The 27589-nt window shown below is 45.5% G+C and overlaps 3 protein-coding genes across 6 annotated transcripts in view; 1 reads left to right on the top strand and 2 right to left on the bottom strand.

Annotated features, from left to right (window-relative positions):
- kcnk3b (potassium channel, subfamily K, member 3b) overlaps positions 1-13092 on the bottom strand; it is a 42260-nt gene extending 29168 nt beyond the window's left edge. For both annotated transcript variants that reach the window (XR_014597366.1, XM_084012902.1), the window contains exon 1: positions 12951-13092. The gene's annotated coding sequence lies outside the window, so the exon portion shown is untranslated. The remainder of the gene's footprint in view (positions 1-12950) is intronic.
- The window catches only part of znf106a (zinc finger protein 106a), a 14942-nt gene extending 1038 nt beyond the window's left edge, over positions 1-13904 (top strand). The window contains exons 2-22 of one of the 2 annotated variants that reach the window (XM_084012897.1): positions 1047-1100; positions 1356-1417; positions 2970-3164; positions 4199-6094; positions 6171-6633; positions 6846-6915; positions 7005-7159; positions 7434-7494; positions 7608-7928; positions 8228-9050; positions 9270-9319; positions 10276-10421; positions 10526-10660; positions 10982-11098; positions 11237-11428; positions 11526-11588; positions 11721-11840; positions 11925-11996; positions 12092-12163; positions 12361-12501; positions 12628-13904. In XM_084012897.1, the coding sequence (XP_083869023.1) occupies positions 1047-1100; positions 1356-1417; positions 2970-3164; positions 4199-6094; positions 6171-6633; positions 6846-6915; positions 7005-7159; positions 7434-7494; positions 7608-7928; positions 8228-9050; positions 9270-9319; positions 10276-10421; positions 10526-10660; positions 10982-11098; positions 11237-11428; positions 11526-11588; positions 11721-11840; positions 11925-11996; positions 12092-12163; positions 12361-12501; positions 12628-12684 (5265 nt within the window). In that variant the 3' untranslated portion in view covers positions 12685-13904. Of the gene's footprint in view, positions 1-1017; positions 1101-1355; positions 1418-2969; positions 3165-4198; positions 6095-6170; positions 6634-6845; positions 6916-7004; positions 7160-7433; positions 7495-7607; positions 7929-8227; positions 9051-9269; positions 9320-10275; positions 10422-10525; positions 10661-10981; positions 11099-11236; positions 11429-11525; positions 11589-11720; positions 11841-11924; positions 11997-12091; positions 12164-12360; positions 12502-12627 lie in introns of both variants that reach the window. The other variant, XM_084012898.1, reaches the window with a different exon arrangement.
- On the bottom strand, positions 13212-27589 carry capn3a (calpain 3a, (p94)). Of its 2 annotated transcripts, none has more exons than XM_084012900.1 (21): positions 26456-27589; positions 26133-26202; positions 25362-25480; positions 24450-24583; positions 24114-24282; positions 23377-23460; positions 23199-23293; positions 23007-23084; positions 22615-22775; positions 21872-22041; positions 21764-21775; positions 21389-21597; positions 20010-20046; positions 19751-19828; positions 19550-19607; positions 19324-19397; positions 17284-17352; positions 17066-17144; positions 16589-16705; positions 16061-16119; positions 13212-15390 (listed from the first exon to the last, which is right to left on the bottom strand). In XM_084012900.1, the coding sequence occupies exons 1-21, from the start codon at positions 26705-26707 to the stop codon at positions 15364-15366; spliced, it is 2151 nt and encodes a 716-aa protein (XP_083869026.1). In that variant the 5' UTR covers positions 26708-27589; the 3' UTR covers positions 13212-15363. The 2 variants fall into 2 exon arrangements, with proteins under 2 accessions (XP_083869026.1, XP_083869027.1); XM_084012901.1 differs by having other exon boundaries at positions 19333-19397.

The raw sequence follows: 27589 nt of genomic DNA, 5'->3' as shown, positions 1-27589 counted from the left end.
CCCGCCATAGCAAAGGTAAGAGAGCTGTGCTCAGACAGATGCAAATAAAGCAGCGATACCTTTATAAGAAAGACATTTTGTTGTTGTTGACCCAGTTCAAAGAGACACAAACCCCAGACTTATTCTTTAGACACAATTTTGTAGGCGAATCCTGAGTTGTGTGGTTTTCTGCCCATTGAATGGTTCTCGTAGAATATCCAAATCATTATTTAACTGTTACTGTTGTTCCTTTCTTGTTCCCTGCCCATCAGAGCCGTGTTGATGTTTGGCTGTGGGATGGCTTTTAGTGCCAAGTATTCTGGCAAACATCCAGATTTAAGTGAGAAAGAAAGCAAAGTTGAAAGGCATCTTGTGTGGCCAAAACATGGTGTAGATCACCACAAAGTAGGATGCAGCTTTGTGATTTTATTTTGACTTCATCCTACGCCTGAATCAAAGTGTTATATTTTACAGAGCTCTCAATTCCCCAAACTAACGTAAATAGAGACAGCATTTCTCGTATTGTTTTGTTTCAAAGCTTTTATGAAGACATAATATTTAGCACAAATCTAGAAACCATTAACATTTTAGAACCCAACACATTCCCCACACGGTCATTTGCTTCTTCAGGAGGCCTTGTTCGCCTAGAAAAAACCAGATGGGTATCATCACCAGCCTTTAACCCATGGGTGGAGTTGGTTTTCCCAATTAGCATTGAACAAGTTCAGACGTGGCTGCGATGCTGCTTCCTGGCCACAGATCTGCTCTATCAGCAGACTGGACTGACATTTGGGCTGTGGTATTGAGGCATGTTGTTGAATAGTTAGGCGTGGTTGATTTGAGAAAATGAGCCTCGAGCTCCCCCCTCTGTGTTGGTTGGATGAGTCCGAGTGGTTGCTGAGGGCTCCCTAGATTATTTTTTATCCAAACAATAGGTTATGCCACACTCACAATGTCACATTTATGTTTTTAATTCTGAATGGTTTATAGAATGATTGATGAGTCCTTTTCCTTTTATTAAATTCTCTCTATTGACAGTAATGGGCTGATTTCTACTTGTGTTCAAGATGGCGAAAAACAGACAGTGCATCCTGTGTGAAACAGTCCACACCTCCAAGCAGGTAATTCACCCTCAAACACTTTAAATGTTTAACTGTATGATTTCTTTTGAGTCATTTCATTTGTTTAGCTTAAGAAGAAGATTAATTTTTCCATTTCCTTTGTTTTATCTGAAAAATTACCAAATTTCAATGCCACATGTAAATTCCTCCTGTTGGGGGATCAATAACGGGTTAACTACCAGCTTACCAAACAAGGAAACATGCAGGACATTGAGTTTAGGGATACCACTTTAATTTTTTGATGTGTGTCTGCAGGAGATGGATGATCACATGAGAAGTATGCTGCACCACCGTGAGCTGGAGAAGCTCAAAGGCCGGTGAGTTTTTGTTACGTTTCTCCAAAAACAAACATGCACAGTATATCATATAGTTATATATCATGACAAATGATTTCACATTTTTTTGCAGAAATGAGTAATATAGAAACATTTTGTCTCCCATAATCATGGATAGAACACGCTTTTAGTATCATAATTTGGACTGTGATTGCTTCGTATTTTATAAGTAACGTCAATGCAAAAGGTTTCAAGAGTTTCGTTACAAGGGGGCACGTGTTCATCGAAGGCATCGGGGCAAGGGGGTATATGGGGCAGCTGTCTCAACCGCACCAAATATATTTAGACACAATCTCGCCGGAACAACAGGCATGACCGATAGAAGGCAACTGGCTATCTCGTGACTCTCCTGTAGATTAGTCAAAGCATGCGGCCTGTCGCTGAGAGCGAAGACTCTGGAGCGTGGCGAATGCTGATGAAGGCCTGAGTTGTTGCTAAGTTACTGGGGTTTTTTATGTAAACAGTGATATGCAAAGATGGCATCTTTTTAAACGTGATGCTCGGGTAAACTTGTCAAACAAAAAACAAATACAAACGGGTGTAAAGGAATTATGAAAGAAAAGTTAGAGTTTTCCATCCGTGCAGTGATGGGATGGCAAAAGCTTCAGCTACAGCTTGATACAGGTCTATGGGAGGTCCACGCCGACTTACAACAGAGGAATCCTTTATTTCTAATCAGGTTACAAATTCCTCCATCACTGCAGCTGAGAAATAACGTGTCAAATAAGAAAATGTAACCCTATCTGGCCGTTGAAGAGTTTTCCAACTGCACGAGGGGTCAGAAAATGGCAGCGTGCCATGACACAGATTTGAAAAAGCAATCGAGATGGAGCCGGCAATGTCACTGCCCCTATCATAATTACAGGATGGCATACTTGGGAGAGGTTTTGAAGTGGAGGCTATGAGCAGCTGCACGAGGCTCCGGTTACGCAGGCTCTGCATGGGATTGGTCAGCAGGATGCTCAGGCCTGTTCTAATAACACATGCTGGCCTGGAGGGGGGGCTGGGTTTTGGATCCTCGGAGGAGTATGAGGTCAAATACAGACATTGCCTTGTGTAGAGTCTCAGAGCGCAGCGGACACCATCATGGAAGAGCACTAGGCTGAGGGCGCTGTGCCTCTCTCCCCCTCCACGCATCCGAGCGCTGCACGGCCGGTCGTAGCGGCTGGATATAAACAGCTAGACGAGCATGCTGCCGCGGTCCAGCTTTGCTGCTCCTCCTGCCCTCGCCCTGCCTCCTATGGCCTGCTGAAGATAAAAGGAAAAAAACAAGATCAGGATGAAAACATTTTAACTTTTTTTTTTAAAAACAAAAGAAAATTGCAAGTTAGCCACCTCCTGATCTGTGACGGATAGAGAATTTGGATAAGGATTGTTGAGTATTCTCCTCTCCTGATATTTTTATTTTTGACTTTGAAGTAATTAAAAGTAGAGCTGGACGTCGTTGCAGGCACGGAAAAAAAGCAAACCAGACTGAGATCAGAACGATGCCTGAAGGAACGATTGAACGCCCGCTCTCGCCTTCCCTCCCCAGGGACTGCGGACACGAGTGCAGAGTGTGCAAGGAAACGGTGGCGAGCCTGACCGATTATGCCAGCCACATTTCCAGTCCCACGCACAAGCAGAACGTGGAGGCTGCGGAGAAAAGGCATGCTGGGAACGGCCGTGACGAGGACTACTTCGACCAGGCTTTGATAGACCTGATCGAGAAGAGAAAGGAAAATATCAGGTAAGACGGTCCTGTTGAACATGCTTTTTTATGTTGTGTTGCTTTCAAAACACATTTTTGGGGGGAATAAAAATGATTTTGTTTATTAAGAATTGACTGATGCTTATGTATTGGTGAAAACATACATTTATTTTGCAAATAGGCGAAAGACAGTTAAAAAAAACATATTTTCATATATTTTTTTATATTTGATGACTAGTCCACGAGCTACAGGAAATATTTTAAATTTAAGAGACTTACTTTCCAGTGGGCGATATTCCCATAACAATATGCCTGTGTTTGTAATGTCTTAGTGTAAATGTAAGTAATAGCTCACAAGTTTGTCGTTTGTGTACATGTGCCATGTATAGTCACATTTTAGCTCGCTGATGCTCACGGGCCTGTTTTAGCTGCTGCCGGAGTCGTGTGTCAGGACTGCAGCCCAAAATAAAAGCATGACGCACAAAGTTCTCACACAAAAGCATTTACAGTGACCCTGTGTTGCTTTGAAACCTGGATTTAAATTACATAGTTCTCATCCTGTAAGACGAATATGGCTTTTGTGCGCATGTTTGGTGACACGATGTTGACCTCACTGGAAACCTTGAGAATCGTCTGAATGTCTGGAGCGGTTGAGAAAGTTGGAAATGTATCAAGGCTGTTGGGGCTGGCATTCGGCTGTCAGCGTCACATGTTAGATCTCCTCCCTCTGCTGGTCAGTGCCAAGAGATGCGGTTTCAAGGGAGACTTTTTTTTTTCCTGGGTCAATAATTGAATATTATTATTAATTATGACAATTTATCATCTTTTTCCAGGAATCTTCTTAATTTGATTACTCTTGCATGCATGCAGTGTAAATATGTATTTATGTGTATTTTCATATTTATTCAATTCACACAGGAGTAAACAAAAATAGGCTTTCCCATGTGGTTAATTAATAGAGACTATTTATTGGGTGATTTACCAGAAAACATGCTTGATCGTTATTTACATCACTATAGAGACCTATATTGTGATAGAATAAATATATATTCATGGCTGTCTTTTGCTTGTAGAAAAGAAAAGGAGGCTGCTGCTGCTGCAAAGCTCGCAAAAGAAGAGGATCGAAGGAGAAAGGAGGAGTTCCAGCAGAGGTTAAAAGAAACAAAGGAACGTTACCGGCTGGAGTGTGCCTGGAAGCAGCAATCCCAGGGGTTCGCTGGATCCAGTCACCACAGAACCTGGTACCGGAGCAACCAATATGGTGCAGGGGAGGCTCAACCCTGGCAGCACAGCACGCAGGGAAAGAGTGCCACCTGGCATGCCCAGGAGCCGACCAACTTTCAAAAATGGGCGACAGAAGAGTTTGGTGGCAGCTTGCATAACCAGCACAGTTTGGGCAACAAGCAGTGGGATCAGGGTGCATTTTCTGGCAACCAACGAAGTCGGCTGCCTTGGCTCAGCAACGGAGGCAGCAGCAACGGGGTCTATGGGAGGAACAACATTTCCCAGAGTCCACAAAGAAGCCGGCCCCTGGACCTCTTCGGGCACGGCTCTATGTATCCACCTCCACCCACTTTTTTTGCCCAGTCTCTGAACCAGTTTCATAAAACGGGCAACGACCAGGGAGGTCAGCAAGGCGATGGGGTTCAGAATGGGCAGGGGCACACGGCAGAACCTGAATACAACAGTAGTAGGAACTCTAAGACCTTTGGTAGCAATCCAAAGCTGGACAAAGCCTGTCGCTGGTCTCCATATCCGGTCACAAAGGGTCTTGAACCAGCACCCCATAAGGATGCAAACCCAAATTCATCAGAGAAGTACACCAAAGTCCCCAAATCCCAGACACAAGACAAATCACGGGAAACCAGTGCCTTTAACAGACAGTCCCGACCCGAACAGAGGCCGCGGCAGTTGACCTCAAGTGGCCAAAGTGTGGAAGCGAAAGGGAGGCATAAAACAAACCCCAAAACCAAACCCAGTGATGGGAGTAGCAGCGGCAGCAGAAGCAGCAGCGCCACCAGAGATGGCCAGCAGACTGCGGCATCCTGTCCCTCCAATCAAAAGACCAGTAAGCCATTGCCACATAAAGATCGGAAGACGTCCTCAGTTCCTGGTGTGAACAGCGGAGAACAGCGCGGCAAAGCCTCCAGTCAAGCGCCCGCACAATCGCCAAAACCAACCGCCAAGCAGAGCGGATTCTCCTCCCAGACCCCGCCCCTTAAGTCCAGGCAGGAACGGCAGCTCGCAGACACATTCAAGAAAGCCAGACAGATTGTGTTAGAAAAGAGGGGCTCTTTGGATAGCTCCAGAAACAACCGGATGGAAATGACGCTGCACATCGTGGAGGACCAGCAGCAGAGGGATCACATGCAGGGTCAGATCGGCGTGAACAAAGAAAACAGGCAGAATGCAGCTAAGCCAAATCTACCCGACGCAGTCAGGCCAGAAAAACCCGCGTTGTTGCAGTCTTCAGGCGGCGGGCAGTTTCTCCAGTCGCTGCAGGTGAGCACCTCCACCGTGGAGAGCTCCGAGCCTGTGGCCTCAAGCCAGGAGGACGAGGAGGCCGGGAAGCAGGTGGAGAAGGAAACGTGCCCGGACGAAGCCATGCAGGCCGTCGAGGCCGGGCAGAGCTCCGAGAGCGACGCCTCCAGGAGCGGCGACGCTCAGACGGTCTCGGGCTCCAACGCGCCCAGTCTGTCCAAACTCGACCTGCCGCCCGTCTTGAAACGTGACCTGACCAAACACATCAGCTCCAAGAGCAAAGTGGGTGGCCACGAGCCCAACCTGAACATTGCCAGACGGGTGCGAAACCTGAGCGAGTCGCGGAGGAGTGACACGGAGAAGGACTCCGGGCTCAAGCCGACCGTACGGCAGCTCATCAGCTCGTCTGGGTCTCGACGCAATGTGAACTGGGATCAGGTGTATCAGGAGGTCAGGAAGAAGCAAGACAAAGGGAAAGGCATGCCAAGGTAAAGAGAGTTTGATACATTCTTTTATTTATTATTTGGGGATTTCTCATGTTCTCATGTCCTCTTCGTCCTCCAGGTTTGGGATAGAGATGGTGCCGATCGACCAGGAGGACCAGAGCCAGGAGGAGGAAGACATTCCCTTGCTAGAGGGTTTCCAGTGGGAGTCTTTGATGGACATCCCCGCCTCCCGAAAACGCTCCTTATCCGAGAGCAGCGTCGCCCCCGCGTCCACTCACTCCCTGTTTACATCCCTCATGTCAAAAGAGATGGAAGAAAGAGACGCCTTCGGCTCAGAGCAGCAGGGATCCGGCGGTTCCCTCGACCCCTTATTCGCTCAAGGGGACGGAGACGATCAGCGGCAGCAAGAGGTGGAGCAGATGCTCGACGAGTTCAAGGCCAAAGCGCAGAAGCAGCCGGTCAAGCTGACGTCTGCGACGGTGAAGGCCCTCCAGCGGTCGGATTCGGTGCTCGGGGACAGCAGCTCGGGGACGGAGCTGTGCGATGGCCAGGGAACGGGAAAGAGGCGAAGAGCGGCTGGGGTGAGTAAAGGAAATGGTGTTAAAGGGGAACTCTTCCTTTGGACAGGAAAATGTGTGGGTTAAAAAAGACATTTCTGGTTCAACCCTTTAAAAATGGTCTGTTAGCCTGACAGTGTTAAAGGAGTTCAATGCTAAATTGGTGGAGTCCCCTTTTAAAAGAGGTCTTTATGTGTGTCTATGGGCAGAATGTGACTCTTGTCTCTCCCTTGTAGGACGTCCCGAGTGCAGAGACGTCTTGCTTAGAACACAACAGCAAAAGGAGGAAAGTAAAATCTAAAAGAGGTTAGTATCGTCTGAGTTCTGTTGCATTAATCAAGTCATATTCATGATTGGATTTTTTAAGAGTGAAATGTGTGTGTTTTTGTTTCCAGAGCGTTTCCAGATCGACCAGCTGCTGACTGTGTCTCTGCGGGAGGAAGAGCTGAGTCGCTCCCTGCAGACGGTGGACACCAGCCTGATCCAGGCCCGGGCCGCGCTGGAGGCCGCTTTCATGGAGGTGCAGCGGCTCATGGTGGTCAAACAGCAGGTAAGAATGGGAAAGAGAGTGGGGCGTAGCTTCACTTTTCATTTGTGGTTTGTCTGTGTTTATACAGGCTTGTGTTTCACAGAGACTCTCCACTCAGAGAACCTTGATTATGTAACTTTTTAATGAGTGTTTCTGGGTGAGACTGGATGATAGTGTTGGTATTTGGTAAACAAGTTTATTCATATTTAGCCATAGTTTTTAGCCAGTAATCACCATGTGTACTATATTACATATTATCCCCTTACAGCAGAAAGTGTTGTTTTGTCTTCCCCAGATAACAGGAGAGATGGGCACACTGAGAAACAAGCGCATCGAGCTACTAAAAGGGATGCAAGGTAAGCACGTATAAAATACATGAAGTTGTGTTTTGGTAACTTTCATTGCCAGTGACGACAAACGAAAGCTGAAACGGAGGAATTCACTTTTTGTTATGTGTCTTTTTACACAGGTAATTTGGAGGACGTACCTCTGGTCAAACTGAAAGAAGAAAAGCTGGATTCAGTGGAAGCTGAGCCACACATGCCCTACCCCGCTGCTGCTGCTGCTGCTGCTGCTGCTGCTGCTGCCCCCAGTCCAGGTCCTGCCGAGCCTGCCTCCCCCCCCTCCCCTCCTTCCTCCAGCCTTCCCTTCATGCCCATAGTTGTCAAGCAGGAGCCTCAGTCTCCTGTCCACGTCAGCTCAGAGCCCGACCCTGTGGGCTATACAACCCACTTTGCTCACAGCACCACTCCGGAGCTGCCTGCCGCCCCTGCTCCAGCCTCTTCACCAGGTAACATCAAACAGATAATAATAATAATAATAATAATAATAATAATAATAATAATAATAATAATAATAATAATAATAATAATAATAATGTAATTATAATAAATAAAGAAATTTAACAGTAAATGGCAGTAAAAACAAGAAATCTAGCAAACATGGATCTAAGGGGGAAAGGGATGCATTTAGCATGTTCTTTATTGTTTAGTTTAAGTGCAGTAACTTGAGGGAAAATATAGAAAATGCTCCGTTTCTGTTAATGTCAAATAAGTCAGCGGTGAACTGATCCACGTGCATCTCTTGCAGATCCAGCCCTGAATTTCCAGCCATCTCCAGAAAGACAGCCTGAGCCATACCAACCTAAAACAGAACACCCCTGGGAGAGCCATCACACGCCTGCAGACTGCAAAGAGAGTTTATCAGCTCTGGTTGAGTCGATGGAAAAGGGCTGTCAGGCCCAGAGGGACTGTCTCGCCCCTTTGCCCGACTCCAAATCCTCCATAACTCTTCTTCCAGCCAGCGGGAGGGGCTCTGATGGGGCGAGTGCCGTCGACGGTGCAGCCCCACATTGCTTTGAGCCCCCCTCGGCCCTGAATCTGCCCGCCTCTCCGTCCGAACAGAGGGGCGGAAAGCGTGTGAGGAAGCTGAAGAAGAGGAAGTTGCTGAAGCAGGCCCAAGGGGCGGGGCAGCCGGAGAGCAGCGACACCGAGATAGACGGGGAGGCCATGAGGCCGCGGTGGCTTCGACCGCGCAGGAGGGCGAGCGGGAGCTCTCAGGTCAGCACCTCCACTCTGCCTTCAGAGGACAAAGAGGGCGACGCCAACATGGAGCTGGGCGAGGAGGCATCGAGGCGGCTGTTTCCGGCCGCCAAACAGGAGAAAGACGACCTCAGGTCCCCCAAACACATGGTGGAGCTTCCCCAGGCGGCCCCCGCCGAGCTCACGGTCAACATGGATTCAGAAGAAAGCATGGAGATCACCGCGGCCTGTCAGCAGCCCCACATGGACGCCCTGGTTCCAGCTGCCCCTCCGGCCCAGGTCCCGGACTCCTCAAGACCTGATCCGCAGAACCTAGCCTGCAACGAGGTCACCTCCACCAGTGACATGGATGTGTGTAGATCCTCCGAGAGGTGAGAAGCCTTCTTGACATTTCCCAAATCAAGGGTCACTCAAGGGTCACTCAAGGGTGTTCTGGAGCTTTAACTGTGTTACCCTTGAGTTGCTCTAAGGAGGTCGAGTTTTGTTGTCTCAGTTTTTGATGATTAAGTGGGATCGGAAATGTCAGTGAAAGTAAATTTGCATAAAGTAAGAAAAATTAAAATCATTTATCTTTCTTTATCTCCCCACAGTGACATGCCGTTTCCCATCACATCACCCAAGATGGCGAAGATGTCATCAGGTAAAGTGGTTGTAGCTCACCGTCACTCCACTGGCAGCTTTGATATTTGAATACATAACCCAACGTCGTACCACCTTCTGAGCGGCCAGAATTAGAAATGTCATCCTCCATCACCAGGTTAAAATAGACTCTCTGAGGGTCCAAATTACTTTTTATGGGCAAGATATTCATAGAGGTGTTAGTTGACTTTCAATGTAGCTGTATGAGCACGATGAGTGCAGTGATTATTCGACACAGCTTTCTGAGAATGTGTATATTTAACCTACTGATTGCTTTTCTACCGCTCATTTGAATGTTCATCCAGAGAAAAACATGGAGAACACTTAAACATGGTCGCTAGGAAGTTAATCAGAGGACACTTTTTGGGTTTATTGCCAAGAAAGTCTAGGAAAAATGTATTTCTTTATCGTTTTTTTTTTTTTTATGTTATTTGTGGATTGCCTTTTTGAAGCTTTGGTTTCGGCATTTTGACGGTTGTCATCAACCAGAAAACTGCTGTTTACGTTTACTGAGATAATAAATCAAGGAAGAAGTCAGCTCATTTTCTCATAGACTTCCATGTAATCAGACTTCTCTTAAAGCTATGGTCTACTATTTGGAAGAAAAAGTCTATCAGCCGTAGGCCTGCATAGAAATTGACCAATGGGAGCCATTGCTCCGGAAGGCTCCCATTGGCTCGTACCCTCCATCCAATCCCCTCGTCTCCCCTGCTCCTCGTCATCCCGCCTCATCGGATCGTGGAACACTGAGGGGAGGGGTTTGGTTGGGGGGCGGGATGCTTTTTTCAAGTCTGTCTCAGAGGAACTGATTTTCAGAATGTAGACCATAGCTTTAACAACCAGTCGCCCTCTGATGGCCATTATAAAGACTGCAGGTTTAAGGCACTTCAGGATTGGCTTCACTTTTCAGACCTTAAGTGACCAATAACGGTGGATGTGTTGCTGTGTGCCTCACAGATGTGTCCTCCGACCACGGCGAGGATGATTTGCCGTCCGAGGGCGTGTTCGAGGGTCACCAGGAGGCGGTGAACGCCATGCAGATCTACAACGGGCTGCTGTACACGTGCTCCGGAGACCGGACGGTCAAAGCCTTCGACCTGGTGGTGGGTGTCGTCAGGACATCGTGGGGGGGTTTTATAGAAAAAACACGACTGCATTCATTTTCTGTGAGTGCAAAACAAACGTGTATGTTTTGTCGTTGTCGCAGAGTCACAAATGCGTCGGCGTGTTTGAGGGTCACAGCTCCAAAGTGAGCTGCCTGTTGGTGTCCGCCGCTCCCAGCCTGCATCATCGCCTTTATTCTGGTTCCAGTGACCAGACCATCTGCTGCTACAGCCTCAAGGTAAAACACCCCCTCTACCTTCCGTACAGCACTCAATTAAGGAAGTCATTCTCTGTTTGATCTGGTCAGATTGTAGGATCTGTTGAGTAATGCATTAATTAACTACAGGACTGCATTTTTACTCATGTTTGTCTTAATTTTATCGCTTGTTTGTTGATTTTGGCTCCTTGATTTCCCATGAATTGGGTCGCAGTATTTGTGAAACAAGTTTTTCTTACTCCCGACATTATGGAAAATAGAAGAAGACTTATTATTCTCTCTACTTTTAGGAAAATGTATAACTTTGTGTCTTAATTCGGTGGATGTGATTCCCGTCCACAGACCAGAGAACTGGAGCAGCAGTTCTCGCTGCCAGACCGAGTCCTCTGCCTCCACAGCCGCTGGAAGATTTTATACGCCGGGCTGGCAAACGGCACCGTGGTGACCTTTAACCTCAAGGTGAGTAGCTGCTGTGAATGCAAAGCAGTTATTCTTGCTGCATCGTGTTGCACGTGCGTGTTATTGAAGTCAAATCATAAGCCGTATTTAGGAGATGTCTTCAGCTCTGTTGGCTCTGGTTGCAAATCATTTGTCTAGACAAACAAGCAGATGGATGTGTTCGAGTGCCACGGGCCGCGAGCCGTGAGCTGCCTGGCCTCCTCGCAGGAGGGGGCCCGGAGGATCCTGCTGGTCGGCTCCTACGACAGCACCATCAGCGTGAGGGACGCCAAGAGCGGCCTGCTGCTGCGCACCCTGGAGGGCCACACCAAGACTGTGCTCTGCATGAAGGTAATCAGAGCCGTCACGATAATGGAATATCTATTCTCAATTATCTCATGTTTTACATTCTATGGAAGTTTAATTCCTCGTTGTTTCTGTCTCTCAGGTGATCAATGACCTGGTGTTCAGCGGCTCCAGTGATCAGTGTGTCTACGCACACAACATCCACGTGAGTCTGTTCATCTCCCTGTACATACGGGTTTTACATGTTGATGATTCCCTTCTTGAGGCACGGTTGACTCACGAGTTAGAATCCCGGAGCAGCGTATTAACGTGCGTCTGTTCTGTGCCGCCTGTGCAGACGGGAGAGCTGGTGCGGGTCTACAAGGGCCACAGTCACGCCGTCACCGTGGTGTCCGTCCTGGGGAAGGTGATGGTCACCGCCTGTCTGGACAAACTGGTGCGCGTCTACGATCTGCAGGTCAGCGTCCTTAAACAGCCGCTTGTCTTTAAACAAATTGCTCTTTCACATTTCAACGATTTCATCCTGTTCCTCCCTCCACAGTCTCATGAGCAGCTGCAGGTCTACGCTGGACACAAGGACATGGTGACGTGTATGGTCATCCACAAGAACATGGTGAGAGTCGCACATTAATATTTCTTTGTATCAGATTTAAACCATTTTCTTACTATAAAGAATAATATACAACTTCTTGTAATGTGGTATTTCAGATCTACTCCGGGTGCTACGACGGCAGCGTGCAGGCCGTCAAGCTGAACCTGATGCAGAACTACCGCTGCCGGGTAGGATGAGAGAGTAGAGTGTATTTAGACTCCTGTAATAGAAGAAATCAGACAATTCAGGAGATATCTGCCTATTTATTATCCCTTTCAGGAAATAGTGTTTCCTCATACTTTACTTCATAACCACACAGCTCAGTAAATTAGCGGATATGAGGCTTCCCCGGTTCTAAGTGATTGACGGTGTGTTGTGTCGACAGTGGCACGGCTGCTCCGTGGTGTTCGGCATGATGGAGCATCTGCAGCAGCACCTGATCAGCGACCACACCAGTGCCAACTCCCAGATGCTCAAATGCCGCTGGAAAAACTGTGAAGAGTTTAACTGTGCACGCTCCAAGCAGGTAGAAAAATGAAATAAAAACACCATTTGTAATGTTTTTTCTCTGATTATATATATTTTTTTCTTACTATTTCCTGCAGATGTCCCTGCTGTGAGACTCATAAAGGATTGTTTTATTGTGTTGCAGGGGATGCTGGTGCACATGCAGAAACACGCCGAGGAGGAGAATGAAGTGGAGCCTTAAAGGCCGTCGGTGGGAACATCGGTTCTCCCCGAGCCTTCCTCCCCTTCCCTGTTATCTTTAACTCCCCCCACACCCTTAACCTCCCATATTGGGGGGGACGGGGGTTGTTTTTGGGACCCACTTAACTATGCAGCGCTCCTGCTGAGCCTGCGGAGTGGCGTCTGACGACTCCATCCTTTTATGTTCGGTGTTGGAATCCAACCATAATACAATCACTAAACGAGGGTTGGTGTTTGTTTTCTTTTTTAAAAACATTCTGCAAAAACACACCTTCCTCTCTCTCTGTCTGACCACTGCAGATACTATTTACACTGACCAAAGTAAGACAAAGAAACACGTGACTTTTTGTTTATTGAAGAAACTCCAGCGTTGCCGGTACATCCGGGGGTGATTTGCGTTGCTTTTCTGCCGAAGCCGAAACCCGGTAAACGGTCGTCCAGGTTGGTTGGCAACAATATGGCATGGGCTGAGAGATGTTTTTATCGTTGTAGTGCAGTCGTGATGTGTCATGTTGAGCAACCCCGTAGTTCTTGTTTTTTTTTATCCTTTTTTCTTGAATTAAGTCGCCATTATTCACCTTTTATTTACGACGACGGTGAGTGATTTGAAAGTCCTCCCGGGTTCCAGTTCAACAGTGTGATTATTTATTTTGAAGGAGTTTCATTGTGAGTGACACGAGATAAACAACACATCTTTTTTTTGTTTTGTTAGCGGTTTAGTTTTCTTTCTTTCTTTCTTTTTTTTCTTTTTTTTCGCTGTTGCTCGGTGATATTAAGGCGTTGAGGGACTTTGGTGCAGTGTTGTGTGACTTGGCCTGAAGTTGCCATTTGAGAATTTGCAGTGATAACAGAGCCAAGGCGTGATGATGATGACGATGATGATGGTGTGTGTGTGTGAGAACCTACATACGTTTATCTATGTGGGTTTATTCTCTCTAATTGTCGACAAAGCGGTTTACCCCTTTTCTGGTGAACCCTGTTTTCCATGAGTGAGTGTGACTGTTTTTCTATGACACAATATCCCTCGTGGAGATGTTGTTTTCTTATTTTATACGTGGAGCATCGAGCGGAAGGCGGCGGAGCTGTATTTCCCACAGTGTCTAATGAAGTGTGGAGGTGAAGGATGATTCGAGGAGGTGTTCGATGGAGGAGCTTGAAGGGAAGAATTAGGATTAATCTCCCATGCCATACCTCACCCGCTTAAAACAGGCAAATTGGTAACACAAAGCCATCCAAACCAAATTGAACCCAGCCGATGCTCTCCTAATTAGGTGTGGTTACAGCTGTTTGGTTGTGTCCTCTGCTGAGGAGTTAGCTCGACGTTTCTCATAGCCGCCATCCTCCGAACTCGCCTCATCAGCCCGTTATTTATATCCGAGGAGAAGCTCGCATTTCACCTCTTACCTGGCATTCCTGAGTTTCTTCAAGTCTTTCAGTTGTTATTACAGTTGACGAGATATTTTTTAAGAAAGTGCAATTTACAACATTGTTAATTATAATAATAAAAAAAATGGTGCAACATCATAAATCAATCTGTTTTGTGCGCGTCTTCTTTATGGTGCGATTTCATTTGAAATGTGTCAAAAGGAAAAACCACCGTCTCACATCAAAGTCTGCTGGTGACGCAGTCAAACCAATAACTTCACATTTATTGATTTATTTGGTTAAAATGTTAAAAATGCAGTACACTCATTTGACCAAAGCCTTAATAGGGAGAAGAAAAAAAATCACAAAAAAGCTGCAGTCCAACCCATTAGCCATATTCTGTCAAATCCATATATATATTTATTTTTTTAACCTCTAATGTCGGTGTTAATAAAAACCTGTCAGCTCCACAGTTTTGTTCTCGTATCTCATCCATCCACATGAAGAGCTGAAAGACTGGACAGTTTAATTCCTGTTGGCTGGAGCTGAGATGAACAAAAAAGGAGCCTGAGTTTGTCCACCAGGGAGCGCTAGACGGCTCGTACCCAGCACAGTCGCTAGTTGGGAGGGGGGGGTCAAACGTGTCCACAGAAAGTCCAGCAGGATAGTTTTCATTCACAAAAATAAGTGAAAACAGGGTGGAGGGGCAGAGTGGTGTTTGTTCAGGAGGCCTTGAGATCCTAAAGGAAAGCTTTGTCGTAATATAACCGCTGTTGGGAGTTTATTCACGTGTTTATTCGCTGTCCACCAGAGAGCCCAGTTCACTGGAGTGAATACAGGAAGGATGCACTCGCTGCTCAGATTGAGAACAGAAGATGACAAGGGGAGTGGGAGGAGGAGGGGGTGGTACTGTATAAGGAGCTCTGAGGTATTGTGACAGAAAAAAAGAGGTTGTGTGTGTTTGATGCCTGAGAATATTCGGTACAAGTGTCTTTAAAAAAAAAAAAAAAAAAAAGGCTAATGGCTGAAAAAGGAGAGACTGGTTGATGTTTCGCTTATAGTGGAAGGACAACAGCGGAGATAGAAATGCACAAGGCCTAAGACCCAGATAGAGGGGACTAGGAAGAGGAAGCAGAAGTGAAATGAACATTATGGAGTAGAAAGGGCAGAGCTGAGGGTCGGGGGAGTCGGGGGTGGGGGGGAGCTGGAGGTGAAGTGGATGAGAGCTAACGACGATCGGGCACACTGAATATTGAGGTAAAGGCTGGCAGGTCTGGTCCTCGTGTGGAGCTCACCTGGAGGAAGATGGGCCTTCCTAAGCGTACATGGTCAACTGGAGCCACTGAAGATGGAGAGGGGGAAAAGATCCGATAAGTCTGGGGGTTTACACACCTTCCTTCTTGCATGACTGGGATGGAAACCATGTCATTTGAGGATGGCAGAATTAAAAATGTTCTGTGTGGTCAGATGCACAATTATCCAATCATCATAATAGATGGATTACCAGTTAGGATTAGAGCAATAATGAAGTGAGCATCCGCTTCTTTAACTCTAATAAAGAAAACTATCATAATAATTTTGTTATTTTACATATTTATATTCACTCATAGAAATAAGATGAGTTGTGAGCACTTCAATCAAAGAAGTATTTTCTGTTTTATTTAAATCATTTTATTGAACTGCTAATTATCTATTTTTGAATCCTTACTCTCTTTTTTTAATTGTATTATGTGTGTATTAAGTGGTTCTTATTCATGTGAAGATGTATTTTATTATTATTATTATTATTATTATTATTATTATTATTATTATTATTATTATTAATAAATAAAACATTAATTTTAGAAGCCTGAGGAACTAAACTGATTCAATATTCAAATAAAATACCAAATATTTGAGAAAAGTCTGGAAAAAAACGACTATTTTTTGTTGCTGAATGTAGTTGGATGAGTTGCTGCAGGTTGATCAGTTGCCCGAATGAGCACACGTGTGTCATGTGATGTAGCTCTCACCTCCAGGACACTGAGTCGGATCGTACCATCTCCGTCTTGATCGAAGGCCTGGAACGCCCCTGGAGAGAGAGAGAGAGAGAGAGAGAGGAAATGTCATCCAAGGAAAGAAAAGTCCTCGAAGCTCGGAGGCTCAACATGATGATTACTGAACTGGTGGGTGACGCTAGAAGTAGAAACTTCTCAAAAATACCCTGCTTTCCTAGTAAATATGACAAAAGGGAACATACAACCTACATGTTGATGTATTTCACTCTAAGGGTTTTATTTTCAGCCTCTGGGGAGACGGACATCTGTACCTCACACTGTCCTATTTCATTATTATAATGTCATTATTATCAATCGATTGACATAACTGTATTATTATTATGATTTTATTATTATTCCTGCAGAAAACTATCAAATGTAATATTAAAAACAGTTATATTGTACAGATTTTTCTTTAAATATTTTTGATTTAACACTATTTCTCTTGGATTTCCAAAACAAACAAGCAAATCCCGACTCTGCAGTAAACCCGAGGAGACTTACTGAACATGGCTTCCAGCCGAACCAGACAGCTGATGAAGCTGTCGAAGTCGATGTTCATGTTCTCGTTGGCGTAGCGCATCGTGATGATGTCATACAGCTGGTTGTTGAGACGGAAGCCTGAACGGGACACAAGACACATGACTGTACAGTGAAGAGAACATTTAGAGGGTGAGTTCAAGCTGTAAGTTCATCTGCAGCACAGACTTTTTCATTGATCCTACAAATGTCCGCAAAAACATAAAGTCTAATATTGTTCATATCTTTGTCCAGTGTTAAATACAGTGGAAACTGCTTATAGTGAACACGGTTACAGGGATCAAACAGAATCATTCCCATTCAAATGTTGTTTAAATAATCCACTTATATGTTGGCCCTTTTCATACATGGCAACATAAGGATTTTTACTTTTAGAAGTATGCTAATTGTATTTAACAAAACGTGGATGAACTGAAAGAATAGAACAAGAAGAGTTCTTACCTGCATCGTTGACGGCGTTCCTCATCTCGTAACTGTTGATGCTACCGGACTGATCGGCGTTATAGTGCTTAAAGATTCCCTGAAAGAGAGCGGGTGTGAAATTTGATGTGCATCAGCCTGCTGGGAGTCCACTAATCTTTACACGCTACGTTGAGCAAAAGAAAGAAGGAAATGTTGTCGAGTTTGAACGTGAAGAGAGCAGAAACCTGCATTCCCACCTGCCACTGTTTGATCTTATTCCACAGATGTCTGAACTCCTGAAGGTTGAGTCTACCTGTCCCGTCCATCTAAAGCATCAGCAGTTAAGACCTAAACCTCGTCACACGTTCAGTTAGTCCAGAAGGAAAAGCCTAAAACTCACATTTCAGTTGAAAAAACATCCGTTCGGGGTCGCATTTCAGGAAGCAAATCAACGCATGTGTTGAAAGTTTGTGATAAACTGGAGGATAAGGTTTATTCTCCTACTTCATAATATACGTGGGGGGCACTAGGACCCAGGCACAATTTGGCCAATCAAGGTGAGTGCACCTCAAACGTTAAGAGGCTTATGAGGCTCAGGTGCACAGCTTCCTTAGTAAGCCAGACAAACGCTTTGTCTTTTAATTAGGATTATTTGTTCCCTCAGCCCTATCTTAACATTATGTTCCCTCATCTCTACATTCCATCAACCCTATGTTCCCTCAGCCCTATGTTCCCTTAACACTATGTTCCCTCATCTCTATATTCCCTCAACCCTATGTTCCCTCAACCCAATGTTCCCTCAGCCCTATCTTCCATTAGCACGATGTTCCCTTAAGCCTATGTTCTCTCACCCTATGTTCCTTCAACCCAATGTTTCCTTAACCATATGTTCCCTCAACCCTATGTTCCATTAGCACTATGTTCCCTTAACCCTATGTTCCCTCATCCCTATATTCCATCAACCCAATGTTTCCTTAACCCTATGTTCCCTCAACCCTATGTTCCATTAACACTATATTCTCTCACCCTATGTTCCCTCAACCCAATGTTCCCTCAGCCCTATGTTCCCTCAACCCTATGTTCCCTCAACCCTATGTTCCATCCATCCATCCATCCATTTTCTACCGCTTATCCTGTATTCAGGGTCGCGGGGGGGCTGGAGCCGATCCCAGCTGTCATTGGGCGAAGGCAGGGTACACCCTGGACAGGTCGCCAGTCTATCACAGGGCTGACATGTAGAGACAGACAACCATTCACGCTCACATTCACACCTATGGGCAATTTAGAGTCACCAATTAACCTATCCCCATCCTGCATGTCTTTGGACTGTGGGAGGAAGCCGGAGAACCCGGAGAGAACCCACGCTTACACGGGGAGAACATGCAAACTCCACACAGAAGGAGCCCGGGGCCGACCCGGGGATCGAACCCGGGACCCTCTTGCTGTGAGGCAAGAGTGCTACCCACTACACCACCGTGCAGCCAACCCTATGTTCCCTCAACCCAATATTCCCTCAACCCAATGTTCCCTCAGCCCTATGTTCCCTCAGCCCTATGTTCCCTCAACCCTATGTTCCCTCAGCCCTATGTTCCGTTAGCACTATGTTCCCTTAAACCTAGAAATGTCATATAAATGAGGGAACATAGGGACGACCCCTTACTGTATATCTATACGTTTCCTTGTTTTCAGATTGAGATGTGCTCAGTTCGAAGGCAAAGTGCTGTTTGACCTTTAAATACAGTTAAATAAAGTAGATTTCTAGTGTGTGACGACGCCTCTGTGTGGTTCCTCTGCTTCCTGTCTCCAGGGCTGCAGGCCTGATTGCAGAGTAATCAGCAGTATGGGACACACCTGGGCAGGTGTGCCTCGTGTATTAAAGCCTGAGCAGCAGATCTCCCCTCCCACACCTTTGATCATTTCTTTTCTTTGGTTTAACCTACAGCACTTTCCATGCATCCACTCCCTTCTGCTTACATCACAGACTCCTCCCACCCATCTGCTTGACTCATTTCGACTGATGTTTCGGTTAATGGATCACTTTTATTGCTTCGGTGTACCCGTTGGTGCTAGTGCTAATTGGCAGTTTTATCTTGGTGCGGTGGGAGTTCACAATGGTGGTGATGTCACTCACCCTTTCATACTTTAAGTACTTTAAATACCTATGTGGTACACCTGTGGTACTCTGTGTGTGGTGAAACGAGGCCTCGGCCCTGCGTGCGTCCATCACAGACCCTGCCATGGGTCTCGGCGGGTTGTGCCTCCTACAGACAACACAGCCAGCCCGATGCACTCGATACAAAGGATACGTCCATCAGAGCAATCATGCTCCTGCAGCTCTCCAGGCTGAAGCCCTCCGTGTTCAGGTCCTTATCTGGAGGGAACCAGAGGGGAAACGACGAGCACTTTATCATATCTCTACGGAGCTGATTAGAACGTGCAAATGATGGAGAGCAGCTTGTAACTGAGCGTTGCCATGGCAACGGTGCGATCGAAGCAAACGGGCTGATCTATGACCGGACTCACGTTTGGTGATCACTCTGTTGAGAACGTTTTTCAGTTCGTTGGCTGTGATTTCCATGTCCTGTGAGAGAGACCCGAGTGCCGGAGGAAACCGTAGAAAAAGGAGGAGGAGACGACCATTACAATTTGACTCGTCGTCTTCAACTGTTGGTTGTGATAACCAAAAATTAAGACATCACATGTTCCTGTACTTCTTGTACTCACATCGCCGGCTATCTCCTGAAAAATAGTCCTGAACTGCTGGTCCTCCTCGCTCTCTTCCCCCGCTGAGGCCGGCGCCGGCTGAGGCGTCACGGAGCCACAAAGTAGAAGGAGATAAAGAGACAAGAGGGGAGAAGATGTGAAAAAACACTTTTTTTATAAAATATAGCTATATTGTGAAAGTGAAGCTGATGAAGGAGGACGTTTTTGTTCTGCTGCAGCTCCATTCAGTCTTCACGAAAAGGAAACGGACGCCACTTACCACTGGGTGATCGGCCTCGATCCTGTTCTCTATCTCCCTGGGTGAAGACGAACAAACAGCAGTCACGATGGTGACAACAACATCTCATCTGGACCACAAGCCTGTGCACTCATCAGTCAATCACGTTACTCTCATCGGGTATTAACGTCTGAAATCCTGAGTCATGACACCATTTTCTGAAGGCTTATACTCACATTGGACCAACAAAACACTTAATGAAGCTGTGGATAAAAAATGTGTTAGTTCAGTACCACCTGTTGTTTCCTCCAGTCAAGAGGAGTTTCTCTTGATTTTTCTCATTTTGGGGCAATCTTGGTTGTCGAGGGCGTCCTCTTCTTGATTTTTTTTTTATGAGATGGGGCTTTAAGTAAGTAATAAATCACTAAGAAGGTTAAAGCTAATGGTATTAATGTTATATTCCTTGCAAAAAAAAGCCATGTTCGGGTATTCAAAGCTCATCACAGTGAGCTGATTGTGGTGCACATCCATCCCACAGGTCCCGGTCCATCAGTGCAGGCCGGTTCTGGTCCTCCACAGCAGCAGGGGGAGGTGGGGGTGGATGTTTGTCGAGCCTTGAATATGCAGTATTGAATATTTTGAAAGTTTACCGGAGCGTGCCCAAATCTGAAGTCGCTTGTCCTAAAAAAGATTCCATAACAGCTTCGAACTGGGGCCGATTTCTTCCAGTTCTACAAATCAAATCGCCGTTAAAATTGTTTGTTCTTGGTGGTTTGAGTCCCACCCGCCAACCCCCCCACGACAAAAAACCCCACCCTCATCAACAAACACACACAAAACACCCCAACACTGTAAAAATGCACATGGAGGGCCGTTAAACTTGGTATGTTCTAGGTTAAATCAATCCTGCTGCTACTTTCAAACATCAACAGGTAGGGCTGGGTATTGTTTGACCTTTTTGAAGCTTAATGTTACTTTTGGAAAACTAGAAAAAGAATAGAAAAATGTATTCTTCACCAGTTACAGAAAAATGAAATCTGTTTCAAATGGGAATTAAAACAAACTTGAAATGTAAAAAAAGTTTTGACAATACAAAATTTTGCCTGAAATTTTTCATACATTTCTGAAAAAAAAAAAACAAGATTAATAATCATGTTTATGTCCTGAATAAAAGTGCATTAAAACAAAAAAAACTTTTCTCTCAATAATAATAATAATAATAATAATAATAATTCTCTCAAAAATATGGAATAACCGATATGGTTACCGATATACGTTAAACAATACCCAGCCCGACCGCGAAACAACATCACTGGGGTGAAACAAATCGGCTAACAAACACACCTGGCCGTTATCTGTGTTACGCTACCCAGCTCGCCCCCTGCTGGCCACCACCCCTCATCGCCCCCTCGCCCACTCACTCTGAGGTGTTCCTCTTTTCAGAGAAGACTCGCAGGATGAACTCGCCCTCCTGGTGCGGCTCGTACGTGGAGGGCACGATGACGTACTCCCCGGGGCTCAGGCGGAAGCGCTGCGTCACCTCCCGCAGGTTGATGTAGGACTTGCAACGCGCTTTGGAGGAGTTGAACAGGAAGAAGTCCTTCTGCATGTGCTGCTTGTTGCCGTGCATCTGGGAGAGAGGGAGAGAGGGAGTCACAACAGTTCTCACACTCATTAAGAAGAACATGAAGAAGAAAAGAAGTCCTGCTGGAGCATATGATGCATGAAAACAGGAAACGGGAGGTTGTAATAAACTTGCAAACTTCGGCTCCGCTGTAACAAGTCAGTTTCCTCACCTCCTTTGGCACCTGGAAGGTAAACGGAGGCAACATCAGTGCTCATTTCTAGAACTCTTTGGTTTATTTCATTATGATTTTGTTGCTGCAGAATTATGGGACAGGAACCTCATAGATGGCGAATCCGATGGTGAAGAGGTTGGCTCCCATCTTGCGCTCTTTCCGCCGGTTCTTCTGCATCAGGGCGACCACGAAGGTGCAGCCCACCTCGTTGTCCTCGGGGTCGTCGTCCTCCTCCAGCAGACGGAGGCGGTACTGAGGGTTGGTCCAGAAGGTGTCTGCAGGACGTTCCCAAACAATTATTTTTACTTTATTTCATAAATAAAAGTTTGATTCCTGCATTGCAGCAATACACAACGACAGTGATGGAATATAAAAGTACATTATAGGAGGATACAAGGAACAAAAAATATATTTAAAGATATGACTTCAACAAATCTAATTGTATTTACTTATCATTTTATTTGTATTTATTATTTTTAGGTTACTTATATTTCTTGATCAAAGGCACAACAATTCCTGTTATTATATTTTCTTTATTTAGTTTTTCTTTTGAAACTATTTACTACGAATAAAAGTATTTAAAAAATACTTTGCCGACAAAGATTTACATATAAAACATGACAAACTTATAAAGTGTATCTTATGTATTGTATGTCAAATTATATTCCACTACACTTACTACTAACAGTAAAACCACGTCGACTTCACACATGAAAGCATCACTAATTATAGTCCAATAAGTAATAGTAAGATGCTGATGTGCATGTATGTACTTGTATTTGAGTAATCTTTTAAATGTGGGACTTGTAATGGAGTATTTGTCTGCAGTGTCATGCAGACCGGGGTACCTGGGTAGTTCCTGCAGCCCCCTGCAGAGCAGCCTCTCACCCAGCGACCCTCGTTCACAGACACCGTCCACTTGTGGATCTTGTCGTCCTCCAGGGCGTCGGGGGTCAGGTTGCAGATCTCGATCTTGGTGTAGTTCTTCTTGAAGTCCTCGAACGACATCCTAGAAGAGACGGGGACACAGAACAGCTGACTCTCTCCAAGCACCGATACAAATGCTGATGATGGAAGAATGAAGCTCAGTTAAATTGTCTTTTTTTCGTCACATCAATTCTTTGTGCAGTTTGCCTTCTGTTCCCTTTTGATTCTGAGACTTGAGAATGTGATACCTCATTAAATCCACATTTCACATCTGCAGTTAAACTGTAAAGGCAAGAAAGTGTAAAAATATTACCAGAACTCTCCGTCCTCAGCACTCTGGTGCTGCAGCTTCTCCTTTTCAGTCTTAGAGAGAGCGGCCCACTCCTTCGAGCTGTTGGAGAGGAGGAAAAGATGGAAGGATGCATCCATTCAATACTGATATCGGGGCCAATTGTAGCTCCTCTAACAGAAACAGAAAGATTTCACGATGGGTAAAGGTGGTTACTTGTCACTCCAGGGGCCGTTCCACTCCACTTGACCCCACGGGTTCCTGAGACGGACCAGACGGACCTTCGATTCCTTGTGCTGAGACGGTTTACACTGGAGGAAACGTGGAGATTCTCACATTTAAACCGGTCCTTTCTCACACTGTCATTTCTAAAAGCAGCATCGCTGAGCCGTACCTCTTCCACCGCCGTCACGGAGTAGGCGTGACCCTTCACCAGTCCCGTCACGGTGCGAGTCTCAAAGCGAGCAGGAACCAGCGACTGCAGACACGGAAAATACATGTTGTACTCCCTTATTAAAATGCTAGCACACAGTAGACGTGAATATTTCATGTCACGATTATCCCGGCCACAAATACCGCGATTAACGATATTATCACGATTAAACCTCTTAAAATGGCAGCAAAACACACTGGAATCACTTTGAATTCTGTCAAGAAACACATTTTTATGGCATCACAGATGAAACAAATCTTTTTTTTTCTCTCTCTCTCTTTTTTTAAAATATTAACGTTATTATTAATGTATCTATCTTAAAATACTGTTTTAATTGTAATTAGATTTTAATTGTAGTCTTGAAACGTTTTAGTCCTGGTTCAACCCAAGAACTGTATACCATATGGACACGGCCTCTGTGACCTCACTCTGTGTTGTGATGCTCAAAGGCCTTATGAAGCCAGCCCCAAGTGGCCATTTGAGGAACTGCAGTTTTTGACACCGCAGCAACATTGGCTTCATTTCTCAGCACCAGAGGTTGCTGCTTGGTTAAAAACTTTAAAAAAACAGACTTCCAACTTCAATGGAAGTCAATGAGAAAAGGTTTTTCACTTTGGTCTTAAATGTCTGGTCTGACGATGATAGTCTACGTTTTTAGGCGTTAACCCGGGAATCACAGTCCTCGTTCTCTGACTCACGTCGATGGAGCAGCCCATGAGGGAGCCTCTCTCCAGAGCTTTCTTCATGATCTTGTAGAGCTCTTTGGGAGCTTCCTTCATCTCGTAGAACTCTGTGACTCCGCCGGTGAAATCCTCCATGGCCTCGGTGGTGTTCCCGCCCTTCAGCGCCTCGTAGGAGCCGTGCAGCCTGAACAGGGCGAGACCAGCAAACTGACAAATGAGAAGAGCCCAAAAAGCACAAATCTGCAACCCGATTAAAAATCTTCTGTGTGCAGCGAATGTACGACACTCGGAGAAAACCCAGAAGCTCTTCCGTCCTCCACTGCAAGAATATAGAAACCCTTCGGGGCTCACTTGGCGTAGGCCTTCTCCAGCAGGGCGCTCCAGAACTCGTTCCTCTCAGCAGACTTGGTGAAGACCAGCTGGTTGTTGAAGGTCGGGATGCGGTCGTCGATGACGACGTCGACCCAGTCGCCATAGCGCCAGAACTGAAGGAGAGAGGGAGGAAGAACACCGAGAGCTCAACGATGGGAGGATATTCACGTTCCTTCAACTTCTACAAAGTGGAAGATAATGAACAAAATAATCTGAAATGGTTTAAATAAGCAAATTAGGCATGATCTTATTAAATATGTACTCATTTGCATACATGTACAGAACAGAAATCTAAATATTGGATGAAACTTTTTTTCTCATATTACTTTTCTTGACATACAAGCTTTTTACACAGGGAATTTAAGATGTATTAGATCTTTTTATTACTCTATAAATCAGAAAAAACTGTTGGCTTTGGCATGAGAAGGCAGGGGTGAACATTATTTTCCACTGCAGATGAAAATACTTTGTCGAATAAACCATCGAAGAAAAAGCCGATCCTGGTTGTTGATCTTTATTGGATTCTTTTTTCCACTACAGATGTTCAATAAATCAGGCTTTCAGTGATATACGAACAAACTCGCCTGAAGAACAAAGATAGAAGATGAAACTGGAAAGTCTGGCGTATGTAAGTGCTACTTAATATTACATGTTTTAAATTGATTTTTGACATTTGCAAAATGTGGGGTTATCTCATTTTTTATTTTTATGAATTTAGGAGAAATCTACAGCTGCGGACAGACAAAGTGTAATAAAATAAACATAGAAAATATGGATTTTGAATGTTTTCTTTCCAGTTGTCTGAAGAAAGACGTGTTTTTTTTATTTAGAGGGGAATTAAAAGCTAAAAGGAAGGACAGCCCAGGCGGTGACGCGGCGGTTGTTTCTGACCTGGAAGTGGAAGATGCCTCCATAGCCCTCGGAGAAGCTTTGCTCCTGGGGAACGACGCGGTACAGAAGCTTCTCATTCAAGGTGAGACAGGCGATGGCAGCCAGCAGCCAGCAGTCACCTGAGCACACACAATCACTTCATTTCAAACACTAATGCCTTTATTACAGCATCTTATCATGTCTGACATACAACAGCTGGTGAAGAACATGCAACGTTTCTCCGACTGTGATTTCAACATCAAAAAGGCCGAACAGGAACTGGACATATTCTCTTTTTTTTGTTTTGTTTGGAGGGAAAAGAACGGCGGCCGGGTGCTGACGGCGGTGTTTTCTGATTGTCCAGGTGTGTGGCTACTGGAAAACAATGTAAGTGTTTCAACAGGGCGACGGTTAACAGGGTCTGCCAGGACCTTTGTCCCCCTTTATTTGCGGTCTGAACGGAACAACAATGAGAAGTGCTGCTGGTTGGATTCCCTTCCAAAAGAGAAAGCACAATATGGGGAGGCCGCTGCGGGCGGAGAGGTTATGTGCTGATGGGGGGGGGGGGGATTTGTTACCCTGTTACCCCCCCCACAGACAACAGCCTAATTGCACACTGTGATTGAATGATGAAAACACTGTATGTGCAGCATTTAAGTGTTTTTAAAGGTGAATTTCATCCTTTTTTTTGTCCTTCCATCAACATTAACATTAACATCAGTGGCTTTTAGTCCTGATTGAATCTTTCCTTCGTTGCAGTTTGGTGTGATGTGTAAAAAAGGCATGAATTACCCAGATCTCCCTGGCAGATGTCTGTCCTACTGGCTCCTCCAACAATGAACTGAGGGTTCTCACAGATTTCCTGTAGGCGATCACACACAACATCAGATAATAATATTTGGAATATATCATATCATCAGTCTTTGTGAGTAGATGAGTAATAAAACATCATTTTCTATTAGAAAATCACAAAATAACGTCCATAATCCGTCCGTGTGGGACTGGCGGGTGATTTCTGATCCCGTCTGCATCTCCAGGTAAAAATCCCCCAGCAGCTGTTTTATATGTGTGATCCATCCCATCTTTACTGAACACCCTCTCCCCTCCTCTCCTACCTTGGGCCTCTTCCAGACGATGTTCTTGACCTTGTTGGACTTGTGTCCCAGCTCCTTGAAGCCCAAGGACTCCACGGTGGCCGGGAACGAGTCATCCTCGAACTGGACCTTCCTCCCGAGACACTCCTGCCTCAGCGTGTTGAAGTCCTGGCCGTTGAAGCGGAGCGGCTTGTTCAGGGAGCCTTCCCCGTCTCTCCGCTCTCGCTCCCGGATCAGCCGGTCACAGAAAAAGCCAGACGGTGTATAGGGCATCTCGTCTCAGCTGACTTTTTCCCTTTTTTTTTTTAAAACTGGCTTTTCCCCCCCACTTGTACTAAAGTCTTACAAGCCTAAAAAGCCCTGGCATAAATCCAAACAGCTAATGTCTGATTGGCTCCTTGGTTGCGTGACGTTCCCCCCTCCCTTTCGTCACACGGTAGATGCAAAAAAAAAAAGGGGGTCGGTGTGAAAGACCTCCACATGCATTCACCTTTGCATTACACACACACACACACACACACACACACACACACACACACACACACACACACACACAAATGCACAGAAAGTCACACATCACATACACGTCTATTTGTTGCGTCCCCATTGGCTGAGTGGGACAATGATGCGGCCGCGGCTGTGGTGCTCGGCTGCCATCATTGTTGGGGGACACAAAGGGCCAGAGGGCATGTAAAGAGTTGTCGGTCGATGCCCTGCCTCAGCAGAAGGCATTCACCCCTTTAAACCTATTCTCAATGGAGCTCAGCGTTGAGCAGTCTCAGCATAACCGCAGCAGGCTAATGCTACCAAGAGGAGTATCATACATGTTTTCTTTTATTTATTCATGGGGTTTTTTATATTCAATACGAGGTTTCGGGTCCGCCAACGGGATGGCTCAGTCCGACACGGCGGCCTTTTCCTCTCAGAGACGAGTGGTGTAAAGAAAACAACGATTTCTGGCATGAAAATAGAAAAATATATGAGGAGGATTGATGTTGTTGCTCCTCAGCTACGAGCAAAGTCTCAGAGAATCAGAATTAATGCAGAAAGCATCTTAAAAACCCAAATTGGTTTCCCTCTGATATGGAAGATACGAGTCAGAATGGCAAAAGAGTTTCTTGTTATTTTGAATTAAGTCATTCATTAGTTTGAGAT

This window comes from Eutrigla gurnardus, assembly GCF_963514095.1.
Source record: "Eutrigla gurnardus genome assembly, chromosome: 7".
NCBI classification, from domain to species: domain Eukaryota; kingdom Metazoa; phylum Chordata; class Actinopteri; order Perciformes; family Triglidae; genus Eutrigla; species Eutrigla gurnardus.
Note: the sequence above shows the minus strand (reverse complement) of the source record. Positions and strands in the feature narration are given on the sequence as shown.